The 27227-nt window shown below is 41.5% G+C and overlaps 1 protein-coding gene across 2 annotated transcripts in view; it reads right to left on the bottom strand.

Moving 5' to 3' along the window:
• NELL1 (neural EGFL like 1) overlaps positions 1 to 27227 on the bottom strand; it is a 630963-nt gene that overhangs the window by 455535 nt on the left and 148201 nt on the right. For both annotated transcript variants that reach the window (XM_084895301.1, XM_084895300.1), the window contains exons 10-12: positions 24541 to 24614; positions 17187 to 17286; positions 10417 to 10545 (exon numbers count right to left, since the gene is read on the bottom strand). In XM_084895301.1, the coding sequence (XP_084751427.1) occupies positions 10417 to 10545; positions 17187 to 17286; positions 24541 to 24614 (303 nt within the window). The remainder of the gene's footprint in view (positions 1 to 10416; positions 10546 to 17186; positions 17287 to 24540; positions 24615 to 27227) is intronic.

Raw genomic sequence — 27227 nt, 5'->3', positions numbered from 1 at the left:
TCACCTCCCCTGGGCAGTCTGGGCAGACTCCCATCAGCCAAGTGCACTGCTCCCACCAGTGTACTCCCAACACTCTATTCAAATCATAGGATGGGACAAATCCTATTGTGTTTCATTATCTGATTACAAGGCTTTCTTCTCCTTTAGACTGTGAGCTGCTCAAGGATAGGAACTATTACTTAATCATCCCTGAGTCCTTGGGACCCAGCACAGGACCCACCCACAGTAGGTTCTCAATGTTTGCTGAAAGAATGAGACAAGACTCTAGGTCTGATTCTTCATTTTGTCCCCGGTAGGGCCACCATGTGCAACCTTGCAGACTGTACACTGCATAATTCTAGCAGGTGCCATTCACCTAAATTAGCAAATGCAGCTGCACTTATAAAACCCATAGTGATCTGAAACCGGTTTGGCTCAGCGGTAGAGCGTCGGTCTGCAGGCTGAAAGGTCCCGGGTTCGATTCCGGTCAAGGACAGGTAAGTTGGTTGCAGGCACATCCCCGGTAGGGGGTGTGCAGGAGGCAGCTGGTCCATGTTTCTCTCTCATCGGACGTTTCTAGCTCTCTATCTCTCTCCCTTCCTCTCTGTAAAAAATCAATAAAATATATTTTTAAAAAAACAAACCCATAGTGACTAGCAGAGGGCTCAACACATAACAGTGGCTCAATATACAGTGGGACCTCATTTCTCAATCTTAATTTGTTCTGGAAGGCTGTTCTAAAACCGAATCATTTTTTTTTCCGATGAGAAATTATGTAAATTGAATTAATCTGTTCCAGACCCCCAAATGATTCCCTGTTTTAACCTTTCTTACATATAGTACCTGTCTCTTATATTGCTTAAGCTGTAAATAAGCACTTTAAAAATAAAAAGGACATGAAATGTAAATGCAAATTGGAAATGTACAATAAAAAATGAAAATTTAACAATAATTAGAAGCAGCAATGAAAGAAAAAAAATTCACAGTACAATATCCTGAGATTTTAGCAGTGGTAAACTGACTCATGTTCGTGCATTCTTTCCTTTGTCACTTGAGAAAAACATGACTTATCATAAGTATCAGCATGAAAGGATTGTCAGGTTCAGAAGTGAGTTGTTCGAGATGGGAGATGTTTGAGAAATAAGGTTCCATTGTATATGTTGGTAGAGTGAGTCCGGGTTCTCCAGACAGATAGAACAAATAGGATATACAGAGATACAGATAACAGGAGATTAATTATAGAGTGTTGGCTCAACAAATTAAGGAGGCTGAGAAGTTCTGCCATCTACAAGCTGGAGATCCAGGAAAGCAGGTGCATACCTCAATCCGGTCCAAAGGTCTGAGAACCAGGGTAGAAAAAGATATGCATCCCAAGTCAAGAAAAGAAAGAATTTGCCCTTTCTTTGCTTCTTTGTTCGATTGAAGCCTTAAACAGCTTAAATGATACCCACCCACATTGGTGAGGGTGGATCTTTTTGCTCAGTCTACAGAATCAAATGTTAATCTCTTCTAAAAGCACACTCACAGACACACATCCCTTGGTAAAGTGGAGTTGACACATAAAATTTTTCATCACAGATAGGTATATATCTAGTGTGTGTGTGTGTGTGTGTGTGTGTGTGTGTGTGTGTGCTGAATAGCTCAAGATCAAGCCCTAGTCCAAGTCCTACTACTATAAATGATGGCAATAATTATTGCTATTACAATAATAATTATATAACACACAATTATATAATTATCATCGTAAATAATGTCACAGTACAAGGCTATGCGGCTTCAGCCTTTATAAAATGCTTTCACAGTCAATATCTTATTTAACCTTTCCAACCAAGTGGTACTATTTAAAGCCTATTTGAAAGTCCTTTGTTGACCATGAGAAAAATCAAGACAAAAGAATTGAGTGACTTGCCAAGGTCACCGGCTGGTAAGTGGTAGAGCCAGGATCAATCAAGATCTTCTTATCCTTAGTTCAATGTTCTTTCACTACATCACTGCCCTCAGAGTTGTCAAGAAATGGAGGTAGGAAAAATGCTAGAAAAGAGGGCCATATCAGGACAGCTGACTACCACAGAAAACTTCAAGCCAGAGACAGTCTGCTAAGTCGCCCTGCCTAAGAGCTCTCTCCTCCACATTCACATTGCTTTCATTTTTCATGTTCTTTTGCTATGCTACTTCACATGGAAATCTGGGGATTTTCTTAATTAACAAGCACCTTCTTGTAAGAATACATTTACCCCTGGAATCAGTATGTGGCTATCAATCAATTACAAAGTATGTAGGCTTGTTCCATGAATTGCTTTCCTTCTAGCATGAGATGCATAACTGCAGCACATGAGGGGCTGCAATTTTGTTTGGAAGAAAAGATGGGCTCACTTAGGAACATGACGTTACACTGGGGATGGAACAAATCTAGGTGAGATGCTACAGCGGAGTCATAGGGGAACCTGAAGATAATGCAAACAAGAGAGTTGGAGCAAGATAGCTTAGTTAAATCCTAGCTAGTTTCCAAATAAGCAGGATTAGTTAAATCCTAGCTAGTTCTCAAATAAGCAAGTTTTAATACAATCAACTGAAGCCAGAGGACCATTTGGTGGGACACAGAAAACAAAAAGTAAAAAGCACAAAACTCACAGGGGAAATTTTTTTTTCACTTATTAACTCTGCCAAGATTGAAAAACTGTTCATCAAAACAGATTATTTTTCCTCCTGGACACAGAGCCGGACAGCATTTACTAGCCTCTCTTGCAGTTAGGTGTGGCCAGTGGCAAAGTTCTGACTAGTGGAATGTGGCCCAAGCTGGCCCAGGAAAACCTCCCATATGTCACCTTCTATGCCCTTTCCCTGCCAACCTTGGAAGCCACATATTGCTCATGATGGAGCCTGGGTCCCTGCATTGCATCATTGAAGAAAGCCACCTGCCAAACAGGCACACTCATTTAAATGTACATATGAATTTTTTTTTAAGTATTTTAAAGCTTCTATTATCTTTAGCCCCAGAGAATGTTTTCCCTAAAAGCAGCGGTCCAAAACAATTTTGGGGTTTTTTTTAATTGAGTTATAATCTATCTATCTATCTACCGTATTTTCCGGCGTATAAGACCACCCCCCCACTTCAAAGAAAATATTTGCTTTGCCGTTAAGATCTGCAGGTAATTTTTGTGCAATTTTGGTCTTTTGCCCCCGATTTTTGGTTGACTTTTTTTTGTTTCAAAAGTTGTCTTATACTCCGGAAGATACAGTATCTATCTATATTGAAGCCTAAGTGACTGAACAACCAGTCAAACCATCACTATGATGTGATCACCAGGGGGCTGACAATACAGGAACTGCCCTCTGGTGGTCAGTATGCTCCTGTGGCCCAAATTGGCCCCTATAGCCAGGCAGGCCTAGGAATCCCACCTGTGCACAAGTTCATGCACTGGGCCTCTAGTTCAGATATAACATTATATTAGTTTCAGGTGTATGACATGATTCAATATTTGTAAATGTTGTGAGATGATCACCACAATAAGTATAGTTAACTTCAATTACCACACATAATTACAAATTATTTTTCCTTTTAGTCTTGTGATGAGAACCTTAAGATCTACTTTCTTAGCAATTTCTAAATATGCACTATAGTATTAGTTATTATATTCACCCTGGTGTACATTATTACCTCCATGACTTGTTTGTTTTATAGTTTGAATTTTATATATTTTGACCCTCTTCACCCATTTTATTCACTGCCCACTCTCTCTCTGGCAACCACCAATCTGTTCTTATCTTATGAACTTTGGTTTTGTTTTGTTTTTTTTTAGATTCTACAAATAAGCGAGATCATACAGTATTAGTCATTCTCTGACTTATTTTACTTAGTATAATGCCCTCAAGGACCATCCATGTTATTGCAAGTGGCAAAATTTCATTATTGTTTATGGCTGAGTAGTTTTCCATTAGATATCCACATAGGTTGTTTTTGTATCTTGGCTATTGTAATTATGTTACAATAAACAAGGGGGTGAATATATGTTTTCTATTAGTGCATTCATTTTATTTGGATAAATACCCAGAAGAGGAATTGGGTCATATAATAGTTCTAGTTTTAACTTTTTGAGACCCTTCCATCTGTTCCAATTTATATTCTCACCAACAGGACACAAGTGTTTCCTTTTCTCCATATCCTTGACAACATCCTAACATCTGTTAGAATGACAGTCATTCTAATAGGTGAGAGGTGATACCTCATAGTGTTTTTGATTTGCATTTCATTGATGATTAGTGATGTTGAACATCTCATCTCTTCAAGTGCCTTTTGGCCATTTATCTATATGTCTTCTTTGGAAAAAATCTGTATTCAGATCTTCTGCACATTTTTTAATTGGATTGTTGGTGGGAGTTTTTTTGCTATTGGATGACCAAAACAATTTAAAAAAATAATTCCCTTCCTTCAAAAGTAAGCAAGATCAACAATTTCTCTATTGCTTTTTGGTAAAGACAGCCAACCTATAGCAAGTAACAATAGTGCAGTTTACATGGACTAAAGTGAGCAGTAAGCCTTTTGACATCCCATGGACCGGGCAGATGTTTTTGTAAAGTAGGAGTGGGAGGCAGAGAAAAGCTAGGCTCAAGAAGAAAGCTTATCTCTATTTGCTGTTGGGCAGGAGATGGAATATAGTTTATTGTAGGCAAAGCAAAGGCTAGAGATTTCTGTATTGGAAAGCTGGGGCATGGAGGGAGGAAGAGAATGACAGATACCTGGATATCAAAGATCTCCCCAATAGTCATGCAGGCTAAATAGAGGGAATGTGTAGGGATTTTTTTTTTTTTAATTAAAAATATCATGAGGGATTTTATTAAGAATTCTGAATCCCTGGAAATAAATGGAAGCAGTAACTTACAGTTAAGGTTTTACTAACATGAATAGACTAAGGAGGCTTTTGACCCCTATGCTGTTCAAAGCAGGACTTTAGGAGATGATGCCCAGATGTGAGCATAAATCAGGCTACGTGCATCATGAGGTTCATGCACTTTGTAAATAATGCAAAACAACTACAGTTACCTCGTTAATCTTTAGATAATTAGAAGTGTAATTAAGCACACTAGCCATTTTCCCACAAATTCTCTTAATCAAGAATTTACAATCTTGTTTGTATGGAGGTACACTCATGCTAGCCTTTGTATCCAATAAATACCCTTGAGCTATTATGCATCTGCTTTCTCTTTGAACTCTGACCTCTCTGCCACTTTCCCACCCTCTTAACACTTCCAGTATCAGACGCTTTGTCATCACCTCCATTCTGTAAAAGAAGTTATAAATCACCTTGCTAATCAGTTGCTGGGTCTCAGACATTTCGGTAGCTTTGCTACATGAAATTATTAAATTGATACTAATACAGGTGACTTTGTTCCACAACACAGCTCTTTAAAAACAGCTTCACTTGTGTTCTTTTTTTTTTTTTAAATAAAGCTTCTCCAATAGTGGTTTTCAAGGAAGAAATGACTTTCCCTTATAAATTATGATGTTTGATACCTCACTGCCAGAGTATGCTCCTTGCGGGGATGAGGAAACCTAGGCCTCCCATCTAAGAACAATTGCTCCTGCTACCTGCCAATTCCCCCAAAAGATGTAGATGAGGGAAACCCACTTCCTCACAGAAATTGCCTCAGTGAGTACACTCTCTTTCAATTCCAAGAAAGATCCTCAGAAACATTAATGAAGTAAGTTGATGAAAATGGTGAGGAGGATAACTTCTGTAATCCACTAAATGTTTAGTGAATACCATCCAGTGAGCTATGTTTTTGACACGCATTTCTCATTATCACCTAAACTAGGAAATCCAATTGGCATTGGCTATTTAAAAAAAAACTAATTTGCAACTTGTGGTCTGCACAAATTTTTTGCCTGATACAAGGACCACGGTGGACTATTAATGATCCACATAATCTGTACTTTTTTTTAGGAACTCTCTATATGTGCTCTACTTAAAAGGAAATAAAAAAACTGCTTTCAATCATAAGCACTGAGCTAAAGGTACTTTTCTGAAACCACGAGGATAACTACTTCAGGCAAGTAGGTGTACGCTCAGAGTAAATTATGCAAAGGTAACAGGAATGGTATTCTACAAAATTTCAGTGATTTACACAATTTTTTCCTACTCATGCCACATGTCCATCACCAATCAGTGGTCATCTTTATTCTGGAAGCTCAGCCCTGCTCTGTAGCATTTCCAGTTTTGTGTTAGAGAGAAAAGAGGATGAGGTGGAACCCTGTGGTAGATTTTAGAGCTTCTACTCTGAAATAGTACATTTCATGTCCACTCACATCTCATTGGATCAAGAGGAACAATGCAACACTGGAACAGAGTGGGATGGGAAGGTAGGGCCTGCACAAGTCAGGGCATAAATGAGCTGAGTATTATCTTTATCTCATTTCTCGTAATCTTAGTGTTCAAACTCATAAAGTGGCATTAATATGGCCAATGTTGCCATTTCACCACAGGTTTATCATAGGCTCAAAGAGCACACTATCTATAAAAAGAACTTGAAAACTTCAGAGAACTCTGCAAATATAAAGTACTAGAAGCCCGGTGCACAAATTTGTGCATGGCTGGGGTCCCTCTGGGTGGCCTGCAGGGATTGGGCCAAAATCTGCAGTCCAACAGTGCCTGCAGCTCCTACCTGCTGCTCCCGCTCATCTCAGCTCCACTGTACCTGCCTAGGGCTGGCGCCCAATCAGTCCCCATCAGGAGAGGCTTGTGCAGCCGCAGCAGCACTCACCAACCATGAGCCCTGTGCCTGGTACCCTCCCAACGGGAGTAACCTGCAGGATTGGGCTGAAACTAGCTCTCCAACATCCTCCAAGGAGTCCCGAATTGTGAGAGGGCATAGGCCAGACTGAAAGACTCCACCAGTGCATGATCGAGCCCAGGGAAGGTCCACGGGAGGCCATGTCCAGCCCATCTTGCTCAGTCCCAATCAGCCAGACCCCAGAAGCAAGCTAACCTACTGGTTGGAGCACCTACCCCTTGGTGGTCAGTGTACATCATAGCAAGCAGTTGAGCAGCCTTAGCATATCATTAGCATATTGTGCTTTGATTGGTTGGTTGTTCTGCCATTCAGTCTTTTTGCATATTACCCTTTTATGTATAGGATTATCATTTAATGCTAATCATTTAATGCTTGGCAGATTGCATCATACATATGATGTCACATTGTTCTTTATTCTTCTAAATCACGTTTTACTTCAGGAAGAAAAATGTTTATGACACTCTATGTAGACTCCACATTCAAAAAAATAAGATCTTAAGTAAGCCTCAACTGCTATACTTTGCTCAGACACTACCTGTAATTTAAGCTAATGCATCTGAACCTATTTAAGACCAACCCACTGAAAATGTCTTCAGAAAGGTAAAAAGCCTCAGTACACCAGATTCATAAAGCATCAAATTCCAACAAAAGTAGCTTTCAAATGGGGACCCTTCTTGCTTGAGTCAGACCAAGCAACATGAAATGAACTCCTGTGAATTGTATCAGAGGTGTCAAAGGATCTTATTACCTTCTATTGATTGGCTTAGAGTTCTAATATCTTCTCTATGGCAGTTTCTACAGCAATCTCTGCAAGCAGGAGTCCTTAACACCATCTCTCTGCTACTACCCCAGGAAGTTAAAAAATTTGAAAGCTTTTTGTGCTTCCTTTTGTGCCAAGAGACTGAATAGGCTTTTCAAGATGGCCTGGACAATGAGTATAACATTTTGTTTTAATTTCCAAGCCAGTCTTGTTCCTCACAGCTTGTGCAGTATGTGTCATTTTCACTCCATTTGCTCAGAGTAAAAAAATAACTTGCCTGAAGCAGTTCATAAGTATCTACTTCTCTCTATATTATGGTGAGCCAATGAACTCAGACCTCTGAGTCCCTGGTACCCAGGAGATATTTTGCGACCTCTCACCTTGTCTATCAGATCATCCCAGAGGGCAATTCTGAGGACAGAGATAGGGAAATGGCAATAAACTAAATTTTATCATAAAAGAATGGAGTCAACATAGCTTTTTGCCCACCCAAAGCCATTTCTACACTCTTCTTATTGCCACAACCCAAATTGGTTTCAGGTAAAGGACAAAGATCATTTTGTCTCTGGGAAGGGAAAATCCTACTCCAGCTTCAGGGCATGAACCCAATCAGCCCAAACCAGTGACAGTCATCTCACCCACTTTTCTCAAGCATTGGTCTAGGATGTAGCTCAGGTCTGAAAAGCATTGTTAGTAAGGGTGATTATGGGGGACCTTCTAGGAAGGAATGTCCTTAAACATTAAAAAAAAAAACACAAAAAACATATTCTTACACAGAAAAGGTTTAAAACCCTCCCCTTCCTTCCTTGCTTGTTTTGGACACTGGTGTTAAGAACAACGTGCTCGGTGCTACAATAGCTGCCACCATTCGACTATAGGAAAATAAGCCCAAAGTTCAACTTGCTGAGGATGGCAGAACAGAGAGAAGAGCAATGGCTCTCAATGCTGATATTCACTCGACATGGTTCTCAGTGCCTCCCATCCAGATGCCCAGTATTTGACTCCCTGGGTTCCATTCTTCTACCATAAGTGAGCTGTAATGCTTAGTAGTTTCTTGTTAGGTGCTGACCTCCTCTCCATGAACAAGCCCTCTGGAATTTGTGGGAAGTCTCCATGATGACAGATAAATGAGGAATCCTAAGCACATCACCATTACCAAAATGGTGGTGCCCATTGGCCCACGGTCAGGCACATACACTAAGCTGAAAAGGAGTATGTCCCCCCAGAAAAAAAAAACAAAAAACTGTAATTAATACCTAAAATCATGCAACATAATGAATAAAATAAGACCTCACACAGGAGAGCAGGTTTAATATCACAAATGGCTCCCTGGAGTAGGTTCTATGGAATAAAGAAATGTATCAGCAAGAAGAGAATCAGAGTCCCAAAAAGTATTTGCATCAGCAATTTTCTCCTGAATCCTGCCATCTCTCGGGATTTTTCCACAGTGAATGGAGATGAGGATGTTTACATTTTTTAATGTTTTTAATTATATTAATTTTCTGACAAAAAAATAGCAAATAGCATAGATATAAAATATCAATGTGAAGTATTGAAATCAATAGTCATCCAAAACTGACAATAAGTAATATGCTATTAAAGGGAAGAAAAAAGGTTCATGACCAAAGGGACAACTTTATCCTTCCAAGCGGCACGTAGCCCTAATCAACTTCAAATCTGTAAAGGTAAGCAAAAGGGGAAAATGGGTGAAAAGGAGAGGAGGAAAAATGCATTAGTTAAACAATATTGTTAATGAGAACCAACGAGGCAATGAAGAGTCTTCCAGAAGAGGTGAAAAGCAGAGGCACTGCCTTGCACTGATCAGACACATTTCCTAACAGCTGAAAAGGTCTTTAGTCAAAGCCAAAAAGTGAAGCAGGAGTCAATTATATAAAACAGCAGAACAGAAAGGGATTTACCACTCTTCGCACCAGTTGTCCTTACCTTGAGAATACCTAACCCACGCGAGAACCCAGCTGTTTGAAAGAGAGTGACCAAGACTGTGCAGCATTAATTCTATTCAAAACATCTACCTCCTGATCACCAAGGCGCAATATATTGTTAGTGAAGATTATAGGAATGATTGGGTCCAACCAGGCCAGAGAAACAATCTAGCTATCATTTCTCCTATTAGTTAAGGGAGGGAGCCAATGAGCAGCCTGAGACTGAATGGGCTCAGGCATTAGAGTGCTATCACATAGGCCAGGGTCAGAGCTCATCCCTGCTCCTCTGGTATATTAAAGGAGCAGGGGTGAACAATGCTCCCCATGAGCAGTTGAGTTCTGAGCTTGAAAAGAGGGGTTCTGCTCTTTAGAGTGAAAAGTGGGGTCCCTGATGCATAAGGCCACTAACCCATAATAATGGCATCAGTCCATGTGCCAAAGTTATGCATCTATCTATCACCTTGATTGTTAGTAGAGCTTGTTAATTATTAACCCATGACACAGTCATTAAAACACAATTGGAAACAAATGCTGACCTTGGGAAATGAAGAAAATGGCAGTAGGGTATAAAAGCATCATTCAAAAAAAAGGTCCACCACATAACATTTCATTGATCTTAGAGATGATGATACATTCAAAGAAGATAGAAAATGATGTGTTTGTGGTTTTGCTGGTGATTGTTAAATACAGTGATAGCAGAACATGGGATGTGGTATGGCCTGACTGCCCTCATTGCTTTGCTGTTTCATGACTACATTCAAAGGTCTTGCTTTCAAATGTTTCTAAGCAGTTGAGAAAAAACCAGGAGAATATATCACCTAGGTAATTGACAGAGTTTTTTTACAGGATCCTATAGGTCCAAAATCAAGTAATGGCTTTCCATCTTCAACCATGTCTATCAGGAACACATTTCTCACAAGTGACTTCATTAAATGGCTCACTTACCTTCACAGTAGGCGGGGTCTCCCTGGACAGAGATGTAACCATTCTTGCACTCACAAGTAGCTTTTGTATTCCAGTTTTTACACTCGGAGTTTTCACCACATTTAGGTCCTTCTGCACAGAAGTTATGACCTAGAAATAGCACATATATTTTTTACATCATAAATGAAGAGAATAAAAGACTGCCAAGTAATAAATAAAGCATGAAACATCAAAGCATGGGCCCTCAAGGGGTGAGGACATTTAACTGTGGACTGAGGGTTGGGCCATAATGATGGGCCTGTTAGAGACTGAGCTCTGTATGCTCACAGGTTCTATCTTAGAAAGCAATTAGGTTTTGTCTGCAATAGTTGACACGTAAGAGTCTTCCTATCCCAGCAGCCTGGCCTTTGTATCTGGCCCCTCTCTGGGGTGATATGCCTCCTTTAGGAGGCTCCCTGGACCCTGGTCCATTGTGGCACTTTGAATAGCACAGACTTCATGGACTCCCTGAGGCTGCACACTCCTTCAAATGCCCCATGTTCCCGGCTCAACAGTGTAATAGATAGCCCTGAGTGTCCACTTAACCCAGGGCTGCAGGGATTTTGATCAGATGCAATCTGTTGATGTGTGGAGGGCCTGACCCGTCTACAAACTTCTATTTAGGCACTGAATTACATTCTCACAGAGTACCTGTTTTCCAACCTCATTCCCTCTCAAACACCCTGAAATCCTCTCTCTAAAACATTTCAATTACAAATTTCACCTAAAATGATAATATAGAATAGAGGGGAAAAAGTCATATGACTCCAGGACTCTTTGGGAAGATTTAATTGAAGGGCATAAAAATCTCAAATAGCACAAATAATCTCAACTAATATCAGTCCAGGCCAGATGACAAGGCAAATGAACAAGAATTAAAATGACAGATAAACTCATTGGGAACAGATGTCGGAGAGAACTTTTTACCCAGCACCAAAAGTTTTAAACACGCAGCAAAACCCTGCAAAGTCATTGGCGACATTGAAGATACAATTAACGTCCATTACGAGGAAAATGAAACCCTGAGGAGTGTTTCAAGAGTTCGGGGATGGGCCAAACGACGTGTGTTTTCCCAGAGGGATCTTGAACATGCGCGGTCAAGATGGTTGGCTTTCTTTCCTCCCCCTTTAGCTGAGAGCACCAGCAATTCGAGAGCGGTCTTTTTTGCTGGAGCTACACACACGCTTTTATTACTTCTTCCCAGGAAGGAGCAGAGATGTCACTGCAGTGCCTACTCCTCCCTTCCCTGCCTCCTGGCCTCCCACTGAAGCAAGCAGGATCCAGCTATATATAGCCATTACCTCAAGGTGATGATGAGGGTAAATAAATTTCATGCTGCCTCAGGCACAAACTGTCCTGAGGTGACAAAGAAAAATGCTGCAGTGATTAGGGCTGCTCTGGGGGATGTGGCTGGTGACTGAGACCTGGGCCCCAGCAATTGCACAGTGGCCTCTTCCTGCCAGTGTCCATCACCTTGATCCTTTTTGCATGTCCTCCCTTCTAACTGTCCTGCAGTTCTTTCCCTGGGGGCATCCTGGCTGCACCGACAGCCCATTGGGTTTAACCACCTGTTCAGCTGATTGCTTTTGCTCTAAAGCACATGTGTCAAACACAAGGCCCGCGGGCCAAATCCAGCCCACCAGGCCTTGCAATGTGGCCCGCACCGCGCTGTCATCACTGCACTCCGCTGTCAGTTTATGACATTGTCAGTTTATGACTGTTCAGTAAACCATTCGGCCCACGATTTAGGCTGGATTTTAGATTTTGGCCCCTTCTCTGATTGAGTTCGACACCCCTACTCTAAAGGACTGGGAAATCTGTTACAGCCTTGGGCCTGACCTGAGGTATCAGAGTCCCTAGTCAGAATGTAAGTTCTATTGATACGGTGAACATCCTAAGTCAGTCACAGCCCATTATTCTTAACTCTAAGGTCTTAGGTTTACTTCCTAAAAACAGACAAACTCAGTGGAAAGCTGTAGTCTACCCTTCTTGATTAATTTGTGGTGGTCAAGTATGAAACCACATAAGAAGATGGGCATGACTCAATTAAAAAAAAAAAAAGTTAGCTGCAAAATCAAGCCACAAGTTATAACCTGAGGAAAACAAGTCCTATCTCAGCAAAATGGGCTCCACCATTATTCACACGTGCATAGGTGGAGCCTATCAGCTGGTACGAAACATAATTTCCTTCAAAGGCACTGACATAAAAGTAACAGAAATGTAGGATAGGAACATATCTTCATCTACCTTGTCTCTTACATTTAAAGAATCCTATATGGTAAAAGGCTAATATGCAAATTGACTGAACAATGGAATGTCCAGTCGCTATTACACACACAAACCACAAGGGGGCAGGCACTCTATGCAGGAGCTGCACCCGGTGTTCAGTGCACTCTCACAGGGGGAGCACCACTCAGCTAGAAGCTCTGAGCTGGGCTCATGGCTGGTGGGCCTAAGCTGTCAGTAGAACATCCCCCGAGGGTTCCCGGACTGCAAGAGGGTGCAGGCTGGGCTGAGGGCACACTCTCCCCCGCCCCCCCGCCATCACCCCCAGTGCACTGGGCCTCTAGTAAAATTCTCAAATGTGATTAAAACAATTGTCATTATTTTAAAAAGTTGGAGAGCTCTCTGGATATTCTATAATCAGCCAATTGGGATCAGGAAGCAGAAAGTGCTATGCTTCCTCCAATTCCCAGCCAAAGTCTCCTCAAGTGGTGGCTCATCAGAGACCTCAGGAAAATAAGCCTTAGAAAACTTCACTTTCCTCAACAGGTGTAACAAAGGTTTGGACTCTGGGGAATAATACTCTCCTGGGGTGATTTCCCTCAAACTGATTACCTAATATTCACAGTAAGACAGAGAAGATAAATACAGTAATTGAAGGGCCTCCTAGGCAAGTATTGAAAGAGGCTACAGCCATTTCATTTCCCATAACCAATAATATCAGAGTGGCAGGAACCAGCCGGCAAAAAAAACATGCTCTGTGCTCATCCCTGAACCCTGCATTTGAGGCCATTGGAGTCCCACCTCCCCTGCTCCCCTGCTGCCTGCCAGTCAGGGCTTAATCTCAATCCACAAAGCAAGCAGCACAGCCTTTCCCATATGAGGGACAAAAATTACTTTACATAGAAATTGAGTGTTTCTCACCTTTTCATTACATTCTGTTTTAGAGTGGGGAGGAAAGGGGGGAGAAGCACTGAATAATTCCCTTGGCTGAGGCACACTGGGCTTTCCAAGGCTCCTCAGAAAAGTAATTGTCCAACCCCTCCTCCTCCTCTGGCCAGACTCGCCTCAAAGAACATGAACAGGGAGAAAAGGGTAAAAGGCTACCAGAAGTCAAAGGGGAGAAAACATTGCCCACAATATTGTGAGAGACTATTATGTTTTCTGTGAAGATACCCTGGGAAATAAGTTGGAATGAAGAGATGTGGAATAAAATTCACGGAGAGCACCGTCTGAGACAGTAGGCCTGTGAGCTCATCCGAATTTATTTTTTATTAATCGTCATATAAATTTTATGTTTTCGTGAGAAAAAGAATACCCCGATGCTGAAATAAATATGCCTTTCATTTTCTGATTGTCCAACGTGCAAAGCAAGCCCCAGCATGTGGACAGGCAAGCTGGATGTTTTGTGCTCCTCTCTGCTCTGGGTCAACAGGGAGAAAGGAGGTAATGACAGGAAGTGCTCCTAAAAAACCTTAGTGAAAAATGATGCTTTCTACACTCCAGTGTCTGAATTCTGGGATGGGAGGAGGAACCCAAGAGGACCCATATACCTCAATAATTTAATTGCACCCACTCCCTACAAGAGGTATCCCACACCCACCATATGTCTTCTGAAGACATGCTCCAATTACTATCAAAATGTACATAAGTAATCCTCTCTAATACGCACCCCTCCAAAAAACCATCAGCAGCCAAAAAAATAATAATAATAATAATAAAAAGAGTTGGTCGCTTCCAGGCTGAGAAAGGAAGAAAAAGAAGATCCTCAATGTCCCAGATTAGCCCTGGTTATGATCTCATCTCTGAAGCCCTGTGTCTACCTCCCACGTTCCCTCAAGCTGAGTCAGACTCAGTGAAAGCCACCAGGTTGCCTTGCATGAGTCTGGTGTTTAATGGGATGTCACATCTCTCAGCATCTTCATTGGTACAGAAGCACGTGCACTCATAGAAGTGCTAGCAGAAGCAGGAACACCTGGTCTGTTGTGAATGGGTCAGAGCACCTCTTGAATTTCTGTGGGATAATCAATGATTCTATTCTAATGAAACCATAAATCAGAAAATATTTAAGTAAACGGAGTCCCACTTGGCATTTCAACGAATAGCAGCTGATGGATTTTGCAATAAATTGCAGGACCTCCCTAGCAACCCTATCAGTTTCCGATAAATGTATCCCCCGGAAAATTCCACTCCACTGTGAGGTTTTTCTAAAGTATCCTAGTGGCAAATGCGCTAGTAACCCTGAAAGCAGAGAAATAAGGGAAGATGCTCTGAGGGCATGGTGATCATGTCCCTGATTCTAAGAGCCATTCATGCCTATCAACATCCCAAGGTATCCCAGGAATCTTTCCAAAGTGCTGCTCTCTCTCGACCAACCACAGACAGAAAGCGCAACCCCACCGAAACCGGTTTGGCTCAGTGGTAGAGAGTTGGACTGCGGACTGAAAGGTCCCAGGTTCGATTCCGATCAGGGGCATGTACGTTGGTTGCGGGCACATCCCCAGTAGGGGGCGTGCAAGAGGCAGCTGGTCGATGTTTCTCTCTCATCGACGTTTCTAGCTCTCTCTCTCCCTTCCTCTCTGTAAAAAAAATCAATAAAATAAAAAATAAAAAAATAAAAAAATAAAAAAATGAAAGTGCAGCCCCAGCTGAAAACACTCCATGATCAAATACAACATTTTATGTGTCAGAAGGTGTAGCGGAGGGCCCAGAATATAGTGGGCTGCCACCTGGTTTTGTAAATAAATTTGCATGGGAACATAGCCACACTCCTTTATTTATTTACCTATTGGCTGTGCTGTTTTTGCAATACAACAGCAGAGGTAAGTAGACGCAATAAAAAAAACAACGTTCTAATCTCACAAAAAGAAAAAGAAAAAGAAAAAAAAAGAAAAAACAACAAGAATATTTACTTTGTGGCCTTTTATAGGAAATATGCCAATCTTGTACTGAAGAAATATTTTTAAAAAGTAAAATATGAGATTAAATGAGCTAACCTGCTATACTGCTGATTCTTCTTCACTGTAGAAGCTTCAAAGTAAGCCAAAAGGGATCTAACTCACTATTTGAGGATGTGGTAGGCTTTTGAAACAATAGCTGCCAGTTTAACTGGGTTTGTTTTTTAAGGTTTCAATTAAATTTAAGTTCTTCCTAACTAGACATCCTCCTGCCTGGGCGAGAAGTTTTAGAGAGAAAGTGATATTTGAGCGGGGGTTTGAGATATAAGAATACTGTATTTTTCGGCGTATAAGACGACCCCCTAATTTTACAGTTAAAACATAGGTTTAGGCCTATATTCGCTGTATAAGACTACCCCCCACTTCCGAGGCAACACCAGTTCTTTTTTTAATAGACCGCCTCTCTGACTCTGGCCAATCTGAGCAGGCTTTTTACTAGAACACAGTGTTGCTTAGGGTACAGAACATGTACACTGTGTTCTAGTAAAAAGCCTGCTAAGATTGGCCAGAGTCAGAGAAGCGGTCTATTTAAAAAAGTACTGGTGTTGCCTCGGAAGTGGGGGGTAGTCTTATACAGCGAATATAGGCCAAAACCTATGTTTTAACCCTTTGCATTCCACTGTCCCCTCTCAGGGGACATCGGAATTCTAGCATATCACTGGGATGTCCCCTCTCAGGGGGGACATTGCAGTTTATTAGTGATTGAGTTAATTCAACGCACGTTTCCACCGCAAAGTAGCGTCGAGTAGATGGTAGCCAATGTCCAGAATGGTTCGGAGTGCAAAGGGTTAACTGTAAAATTAGGGGGTCGTCTTATACGCCGGAAAATACAGTAAATTTTGGAAAGAAGGTCATTTCAAGAAGAGAAAGCAAACCAATTTCTCCATAAGAATGAATCAGCAATTAGGTATTACTCACCTGAACTGTTTCTCCTTATCGGAAATATAAATGTTATATGCAAATCCATGAGTTAGGATTTACTGTAAGTCATCCTCTGTTGGATATGAGAATTGACCCATGAAAAGGACTGAAAAAAATGCTTCCAATCTCACTCATGAGAAATATCTATAATAATGAAAGCATAATATGCTAATTAGACTGAACATCCTTCCAGATGAAGCAGGGGCTGAGAGGAAGCCCAGGTCCCAAGTGCCAGAGAGAAGCCGGTGCCGGCAGCCGGGAAAGGAAAGCCTACTCTTGCACAAATTTTGTGCATCGGGCCTCTAGGGTGATAATAATGATGATGATAGTCATTATTGCAGGATCATTATCATTATCATAAGAACTACTGTGTATTGAAGACTTATCACATGCTAGGCACGATGCTAGATGCTTATGCCTTATCCCATTTAATCCTCACAATAGTCCTAAGAAGGAGAGGCTTCCATTATCCTCACTTTACAATCAAGGAGACTAGGACTGAGAAAGGTCATTAGGGTATGCAAATCTCTAAGCAGCAGAGCAGACTTTCAGAACTTGTGCTGTTATCATCACACAATTCACTCAGCCCTCATGTCCCCAAATCTACCCACACCCTCAGCCCAACCGGGGCCCGCCACCAAGCCCTCTTACCTCGACACACTCTACAGCACTGGCTCTCTGGGAGAATGTGGTCCTTCTCTGAGCAGTTCAAAGGAGGGCATGCTTCGGTAATTTTCACTAAAACTCCACCCTGGAAGTCAAATAATAGGGAAACAAAACTGTTCACTATGTTTAACAACCCGCAGTGATAACCAGCTACCACAATTCACAGTACTCCCAAGAATCCCACAATCATGACAAAGTCTCAAATTAAACTGATGAGCTTCCTGGAGGGAAAGATACATGTCCCTTTCTATGCCAAAAGAGCCTCAATTTCAACAAACGGTTTTGGAGAGTCTGGTCTCTGTCACAGAAGGCAGAAGGTCACTGAAGGTGGTATGCTGAGAAATTGTAACAATCAACTATTGGGCAGGGAGGGGAGCAGTGGGGGAGCCTCATTTGTAGCACATGCTGATTTCTGTGTTGCAAATATCCTGATGTGGCACATTTTAAAATATATATATATATATATATATATATATATATATATATATATATATATATATATTTTTTTTTTTTTTTTTTTTTTTTTTTTACAGAGAGGAAGGGAGAGAGATAGAGAGTTAGAAACATTGCTGAGGGAGAAACATCGATCAGCTGCCTCCTGCATGCCCCCCACCGCTGGGGATGTGCCCACAACCAAAGTACATGCCCCTGACCGGAATCGAACCCGGGACCTTTAGGTCTGCAGGCCGATGCTCTATTCACTGAGCCAAACCGGTTTCGGCCTGATGTGCAGATTTTGAACTACCAACCTGATATCACTGAACATACAGGGGAAAGGAATGCACAATGAGCTCAGAGCTTCTATGAGCCATTTCAGTTATCTACCACATCGCAAGCACTGTGGACCCTAACATAAATAAGACATCTTCCTTGCCCTTGATCAGCTCACAGTTTGAAGAGAAAAAGAAAAAACATCTTAATCCAGAAACTATAATACAGTACAGTAAGTCCTTAAAAATGTGATCTAATTAAGGTTTGATAATATGCCATGGGAGAATAATTAATTCTGCCCAGATGTGGAGAAATTATGAAGATGCCACATTCCAGGGAACATGATTAATGGGGTAAAAAAGGAAGAAAACACTTTCCCAGCAGAAGAAACAGAGGAAGAGGCAAGGTATACAGGTAAGAAAGAACTAAAAAGGGTTGTTGACATGAGCACTAGATTTTCCCTAGCTATAAATAGAATCACAATAAAATTTTAAATATTCAGCACATGAATCTTTATGACCTCACTTCAACAAAGGCTGATATTATGAGCATCTGTATTTAGATTTGCTCTGAATTTGAAGAATTAGTCCATTGATTATTATAAAAGAGGGTTTGACGGTCCTTTTTAAAAAATGTTCAGGTTTTTTCTTTTTTCTTTTTTATAACTATAGCATATTCTCACTGGTATTTTATTTTTTCAATTACAGTTAATATTCAATATTATTTTGTATTAGTTTCAGGTGTACAGCATAGTGGTTAGACAAATATATATTTTACTCTGTTCCATTCTCAAGAGGATGTTTAAGTCAACCAAAAAGCAAGCTCAAGAAAGAGCCTCAGGTAAGGCCACTCTAGATAAGAGAACAGGATAGAGCTGGGAGCCAAGAGGGACGAGGAAGACTCTGAGTTTTCCATCCCCAGAGACTCTATCATCTCAGTGACCACACAGCTCGCTGATTTGGCAGTAACTCTCATTCATCAGGCACATCCATTTTTAATAATCATAAACTAACTTTGCATGCCAAATATAAGTTTAATTTGCAAATACTCATCATTTGGATAACTTGCACCATGACTTCCTGGCCTTTCTTATCATTCTCAGCCCAGACAGTTGAGCCTCTGGCATTCCTTGGGGTGTCTTTTCTTTCTTCCCCTTTGTTCTTCATACTTGATCTGCTCAAAGGCAACTAGATCTCTTAAAACAAGCCCTAAAATCTGAGAATTGATCCTGCTATTCACCCTCAGTTCACCTTTTCAGCTACATTCCATTCTGTCTCAATCCAGGCCACTCCAGGTGGCACACAGCTGCAAAAATTAGCACCAGTCTTTAAGCCAGTGTGCCTAGCACAGTGGTCAGCAAACTCATTAGTCCACAGAACTAAATATCAACAGTACAAAAGAAGATTGAAATTTCTTTTGAGAGCTAAATTTTTTAAACTTGAACTTCTTCTAACATCACTTCTTCAAAATAGACTAGCCCAGGCCGTGGTATTTTGTGGAAGAGCCACACTCAAGGGGCCAGAGAGCCACAGTTTGCCGACCACTGGCCTAGCAAATGTACCTTCCCTTCTGCAATAAACCAGTTATTACAAACCACTGGAAGTGAATGACCTTACTATTAGGACCACAAGCTAGGTGCAAAGGAACACACAATGCTTAATTATTTACCACTATGGCCTCTACTTCTATCCTTTAATATTAATATGTTGATTCATTACTTATTGCCTCTTTACATAAGTAACAAGAGTGGACACTGTGGGACCTCTTTGATCAGTTCTGGGTGCTCATCCCCCAGCTTCTGAATGCTTCACTGCTCCTGGCTCATCCCTGCCACCCTCAGAAGGTTGCCCCTGCAGAGAGCCAGAATTACCTATAAGTTCTACATCTCCCTCTCCAAGGCCAAAGCCAGTGAGTAACAAGCATGGGAGGATCTTTACCCAGAGGAGAGACAATAGCTGGAGTATAATCCCTTTACCTCAAGGGATGAGGGTCTGTCTGGCCTTTCACCTAAACTCCCCCCATGCTCAGCTTCTTGCCCTTTCCTCTCCTGCATCCCCCACTCCCTTACACTGGTTTCTCCTGGGAGCTACCATAATGAATCAGTTGTGCTGAAATCCTTTGCTTAAGGTCTGCTTCTGGGAGGACCCAAACTAGGATGCTAAGACAAATGTCACTCTTACTATCAAAAATTAAACTATTAAAAGAGATAGTCTCTAAGTAGTGAGATTCTGTAGTGATTTCCATTTTCTTCCTTATACTTTTGCCTCTATATTCCCAATTTCATATCATATCTGCTTTTGTAAAAAGAAATATTAAAAATGCTACAGAAGACTTTTTTCAAATAATCCCTAGGAAAGGTTCTTTTAAGATAAAAAGTGCTTGCTCTGCTGATTAAATCAGTCAACAATTGTAATCAACCTTTAACATATTTGATAAGTAAGATCATTCCAAATGTTTAAATAGAGACAAACCCCTTTGCCTGAATTAGAAAATAATATAAACTGTGATTACAGTCTCATAAGTGCCTCCAAATCCATTTAGGCCAGCCACACCATTAGGCACAAACCTTTCTTAACTTTATCTTCAAAACTACCTCTAGCAAGAAGTAGCTCATGATTAAGATTTTTTAATCCTCCTGATTACAGTATGTTATATGCTGAATCTTGGAACTCTGCACTATGGGAAAATATGATTCTTCCAGTTCTAATTTAGATCGAACAACTCCATGCCGTTGGTCAAATATAAACACTTCCAAGTTACTGATCACTGTGCTTCAACCTGAATTTCTAATAACATAAAATTCACATCTTTAAGTAAAGCAATTTGTTGCTGACCTAAATACTGCAGGGCATCAATAATGGAACAAAATTGAGTAAGACAGCTAGAAAATATTATTCATCTTGATTTTTAAAAAGTATATTGCCCTAGTTGGTTTGGCTCAGTGGACAGAGCATCAGCCTATGGACTGGAGGGTCCTGGGTTTGATTCCCGTCAAGGGCATATGCCCAGATTGCAGGCTCATCCCCAGTGGGGGCTACGCAGGAGATAGCAGATTAATGATTCTCTCTCATCATTGATTTTTCTATCTCTTTCTCTCTCCCCCTTCCTCTCTGAAATCAATAAAAATATATATATATTTTAAATAATATATTAACTTCTAGAAAAACTTGGTGAAAATATTTGAAACAAGAATTGTTTTTGTTTGTTTGTTTAATTGGTGTTGCTGAAGCTTTAAAATGGTTCCAGGAAAATGGAAATGAATAGATCTCCAGGCAGCCTCTGGTCAACTGTGGATATACACTGAGTAGCCAGATTATTATGATCTCTGAACACATAATAATCTGGCCACTTAGTGTATATCCTATATAATAAAAGGCTTATATGCAAATTGTCCCCTCAACCAGGAGTTCAACCAGCAGGCAGGCTGGCCAAACGCCCATGTCCCCTCCCCCTGGCCAGGCTGGCTGGGCCCCACCCATGCACGAATTCATGCACTGGGCCTCTAATATAAATATTGAGTGACCAGATTATTATGTGTTTAGAGATCATAATAATCTGGTCACTTGCTGTGTATGCATTTGAACCACAGAACACTCGGAAAAATATCTGAGTAATTATTTGCTCAATTCTCCTAAGGATGGCACTTACATAGTACCCTTTTAAATGCCTATGAAAGAAGTTAATTCATTACATACAACAGGTGCCATGGGGCATTAGGTCTTCTATCTTGAGAAAGGCTGCCAAGGAAAGACCTGAGGCTCTCTGAGCCTATACCCATCACCCTCCCTTCCTGCTGACAACATCTGTTAAATGTGTCCCCAGGCACTCCTGTGGCCTTTTATAAATGCTACCCCTTTATCAAGGCAAATCAATGAGCCACTGCCTGATCAATCTGGTCTCAGATGGATTAAAAAGTGTAATTCAATCATTCTGAACTTACTGTTTTAAAATTCAGAAATGAGAATTATTTCCAAGTAAGTCTAACACTCTGAGGAGTGAAAGAGGGAATGACTAAGGGCCAGATGACACAGGTTTAGATCCCAGCCAGTTTGCTGACTCTCTCTATGACTTTGATCTCTTGTGCCTCACTTTCCTCATCTGTATAACGGGGATACAAATGGGACTTACCTCATAGTGCTATTATTATGTTTATATGAGGTAAGATGTTGAAATGTTTATATAGTGTTTAGAAAATACTAAGTGATTGAGGAATATTAATTGCTATCAATAACCCTTCTCTTAATACACAAAGTAAACATTTCATAAGTTACTGTAGAAATACCTGGTATGGTAAATTAATGACTCTTCAAAGAGGATGAAATTATTCACAGACATACATCACTTGTGCAAAGATAATAAGTAATATCTGCCCCAACTTCTTTCTAAATTATAAAACTATAAAAAAAATAAAAATAAAAAAAAACAATAAAAGGTGAACCAAAAACTATAGAGCATCAACAATGTGCCAGCAACACTGGTAAGTGCTATTCCAAACATCTGGCATTTGAATCCATGTCCATATCTTCTAGAAATGGTGTTTGTCTTGATCTCCTCTGATTATAGCAGGGATCAAGTCATAATTGTCAGCCAAATGTTTCTGCTCAAAAAGTAAAAGGGGTTGCCAGTTGTGACAGATATATGGCAGACACTGGGGTCATCAGCAGAGTGGACAAAATGGCCTTAGGTCATCCCAGCTTTCCCAGAGGCAGAAGAAACAGTAGGGGTTTTAGAATCCAAATCATTTCCCCTCCCTTAGAAGGGAAACAATTTGCAGAGAACATGACATGTGTCTTACAGTCAGGAAGGACATGTGTGGTCATGTGGAATGACAAGAACAGCTCACAGTTAATGAGGACTGACTATGTGCCAAACACTCTGCCAAGTTCTCCACCTGGTTTATCTCATTTAGTCGGCACAACGTCCCTACGTGGTGATATGCTGGCCCCAGATGGGAGACCACCCTCCAGCTCCCCCATTCCCAGGCCTGGTAGCTGGTCCTGCCAATGGAGAGATCACACCCCCCTGCCTCTGCCACAGCATCGGGAGCCCCTGCCGCAGACAGACCACTGCACCTGCATTTCCACCAGACTGCCTGCACCCATGGAAGCTCTGGCATTCCCAATAGCAGCCAAGAAAGAGCGAATGGGAAATACAACAGGGAAGTTCAAGGGACTTAACCCCTGGGATCAATTCTGACTGATGAGAGACAGGGAACTGGAAAGAGCCTTCCCTCCATTCAAGTCCCCACTATAACAAATTGGATTCAAGCTTCTTGAGAGAATTCTGCAGATCTCTAATGACTCATTCTCCCCTATTTTTTCCCAGCAAATGAAGTAAGGCAGGGACACCTGGGAGCAAAGGCGGCATATTCTGAGACACAGTGGTTCTGGTCAAAATTTCTGTAGATGCCCCACAAAAGCAGCCATGCTTTGTTGTGGGGCTGTGGCTGCTCTGATGCACCAGCTTGCATTGGCTCCCCTCCTTTCCTTCCTTCCCTCTGTCTCTCATGCTTCCACTCCTGAGGGGACTTCACCCAAGTGACTGCAAGGCCAGCTCCCACATTTAATCCAGCACATTGTTCAAACAGCACCTCCCCAGAGAGGCCCTCCCATCCCTAGGGCAAAGCTCTCTATTCCTTCACCTGGTTTATATTGTTTATAGGATTATAGTGTGTATTTACTTGTTTATTTCCTTACTGTCTGCCCCCTCCACTAGATTGCCAGTGCTATAAAACAGGGATGTTGTTTTGTTCACCATTGTACAATCCTGGTATGTATCACTGGCTGAGTGCATGTTTGTTGAATGATTATTGAATGAGATATATGGTTCTACATATCTTATTTCAAGAAACACATGGGAGGCCGAAACTGGTTTGGCTCAGTGGATAGAGCGTTGGCCTGCGAACTGAAAGGTCCCAGGTTCCATTCCAGTCAAGGGCATGTATCTTGGTTGCGGGCACATCCCCAGTAGGGGGTGTGCAAGAGACAGCTGATCGATGTTTCTCTCTCATCAATGTTTCTAACTCTCTATCCCTTTTTCTTCCTCTCTGTAAAAAATCAATAAAATATATTTTAAGAAAGAAAGAGAGAGAGAGAGAGAGAGAGAGAGAGAGAGAGAGAGAGAGAGAGAGAGAGAGAGAAAGAAAGAAAGAAAGAAAGAAAGAAAGAAAGAAAGAAAGAAAGAAAGAAAGAAAGAAAGAAAGAAAGAAAGAAAGACAGACAGACATGGGAGGAGGCAGGCAGAAGACACAGGCATTTTCTCACACTGTACCAGGAACTTTGTAGTAAAGGTGACACTATCCCTTGCTGGTATTGCAGACCAATTCCAAAACAACTTAAAACCCGTTCCCAGGACCACCTGTCACCCTCTCTGACTCACAGTAGCTTTTACCTCTCTTCCCCTTCTCATATCCTTTCCCTAATAGCTTTTCCCCAAAGCTACCTGACCCATGGCTGACCAACCACAAGCCAATCACACAATGGCCGTGATAGGGACTCCAGTGGACCACAGAGTCCTTCCCCTCAGTGACCCACTCAGGCCACATGCTCCACTTTAGAACCCGACCTAAAGCCAACATGTCTACCTGCAGTTCCCCACCAGTGAGAGGGATCCTAAGACTGAAACTCACTCGGCATTCCCGACAGCTCTTGGTTAAAATCCGCTGGCCTTCTGCAAGGACTTTTCCTCCAAAGATACATTTTGCTGTAATAAAACAGAAAAAAATGGGTCAGACAGTCATGCTATGCAAGAAAATATCCTCAGAGGTGCCATCAAACTCCAAGAGATTCCACAGAACATAGATGCTCTGATTCTAAGTATTTCAAATACCTTTGTCTAGAGTGAGACATGGGAATAATGTGAGGATAACTGTAGAATCCCCCAGTCAAACCACAGCCATAATTATGTTTGTCATAAGCCCTTCACACCAAGGAGACACAACTATTTCCATGTTGCAGTTCAGAAGGAACTAGAGAGTGAACTGATGTGGCTAGAAGTTAAAACAAAGAAGGGTTATCATCTCCGGGGAGAACAATAGCAGTAGCTTTGATTCTGACACTCCAGCTATAAGACAAATGACCAGGTGAGAGGGAACTGGTAGATGCTCCATTCATCAGAACCTCAGCCACAATGCAGAATGATGCCATTTTCCCTTGTGACCATGACAAGTACAAGTCCTTAGCCTATCTGTTTCTGAGAAGCTCAGAAACAACTGAGAAATATAAGCCACGCCGTGAAGTGTTTTATCAATGCATAGAGAGACTGCCCTTGGAATGCTGAGCTTAATAGGCTAGCAGGGACATGGAGTAGATAGGGCTTGTAGAAAAGTGAAAAGAGAAGCATAAATGGAACTCCCACCACTCAACTTACATCCTACTAGGACTCAGTCTTAGACTCAGCTTGCTGGCCCACTTTTAAGCAAATGAAGGTGGATGAGGCTGAGTCTCTTCCTGGAGGAAAGAACAGGTATGCAAATCCCATCAGTTTTAACTGAGGTCTGGCTGCCCCGAAGAAGTTTCTCTTGGTTTTTAACACTGGTACAATGCCTTCACTGTGTGCTTCTGTGGTACTCTGGACATAGACTAACACAGTGCGTATGATGTTCTATCTCAGTGGCCCAGGTAATTACACATTCCCCTGCCAACTGCAAACCCCGTGAAGGTAGAGGCTATGTCTTTTCCATATTTTTATCACCAGCCCCAAACTCAATGCCTCTCTTGGCTTATTGTTAGTAACAATAAATAATGTTAAAATTGATGAGTCTCTAGTTAGTAGTTAAAAGCCAGTTAAATTTCCTGATTCTCAGATAAGAGTTCTTTCTGCTATGGAATGCAATTTTTTACATTTATTTTTAATTTTCAATTACAGTTTACATCCAGTATTCTTCTTTATGAGCTTCAGATGTACAACAAAGTGGTCTCCCTGCTGCTCTAAGTACCCTCTGGCCCCACACATACTCATCCCAATATTATTGACTCTATTCCCTATGCTATAATCTATATCTCTGTAACATTAAAAGCAGACATCAAGGGTTTCTGAACAAAAACAGCAGTGATGGCAATAAACAAGTAGAGAGTTGATATGATTTTCTAGATAGGTCCCTTACTCCCCTCATTAGATAGATAGATAGATAGATAGATATAGAAGATGATAGATGAGTAAATGATAGATATCTGTCTAGATATTTACTAGTAGGTAAGTAGATAGATAGATAGGTAGATAGATAGATGATAGATGAATAAATGATAGATATCTGTCTAGATATCTACTAGTAGATGATAGACAGATAGATAGATAGATAGATAGATAGATAGATAGATAGATAATCCCTGATCATCTTTTATGCCTCAGTTTTCTGGACAAGTCATGGCTCACTGGTCCTAATGATGATGCAGATTCTCCCATTTACTTGCATGAGGAGACCAGGCCTCCCAAAGCCTGGAATTCCTGTCTAATGAACTCCCATACTCCCCAGCTCAGCTGCCACCAACTTGGCAAGACAGCTCACTCCAGAGTGACAGTCCTGCTAAATGCCCTGCTGTCAAACCTGCCATCTGCATCGTGGCCCAGGCTGAGAAGCCAAGAAACAGACTTATCTTCCTGATTTTGCCCCTGGCCACCACTAAAATGGTAGGAGCCCACGGCTACCCTGTCTTAAGACACAGGCCCAAATCCTCCCTTCCTCAGATACCCTCATCCCCAAACTCCAAATCTGGAGAAAAGAATGTCTTACGGTTTACACTCACAACACACGTGGGAACACATGCAGCCTCAGATCCACCAGTCTGTTATAAAAATTAAATATCTGCTGAACTTTATGTCCCCTGAACTTTATGTCCCCCACAAAAACGAGCTCTTGGAGCTGGGAATGAAATCAGCATGATTCCACACACCTCGGCCATTTCGCTTTGGGACTGGTTGGGGACGTGTCTATGATTACGATATCAAGTACTGATGAAATCACCTTAGTAATGCTTTTGAGATCATCACTGGAGGTCACAAGACGGTCCCCTACTTTCTCACACTCAGCCCACTTCTCAGAGGGCACCCCTCCTTCCCTGCCACTGCCCTGCATATGCCTAACATCAGTCCTCATTATGGAGGACTACAGCCCAAATGCTTACTTTCAATGTCTGAGGAAATTCAAGCATAAGGTAGGTCAGGCTCCGGTGCCTTTGGCCGGGACATTTGGGACTCCAACCAAGCAGCTGTCGGTAGGAGCAGAAATGTAAATGGATACCTGCAGCCCCTCCTATCCCACTGGGGACCTGCAAACGAGGATATTTCACAGCCTGACCATGAAATTGAAACTGGGCA

Source organism: Pipistrellus hanaki (assembly GCF_964339955.1).
Source record: "Pipistrellus hanaki genome assembly, chromosome: 9".
Classification (NCBI taxonomy): domain Eukaryota; kingdom Metazoa; phylum Chordata; class Mammalia; order Chiroptera; family Vespertilionidae; genus Pipistrellus; species Pipistrellus hanaki.
This window is presented reverse-complemented; position numbering and strand designations above follow the sequence as displayed.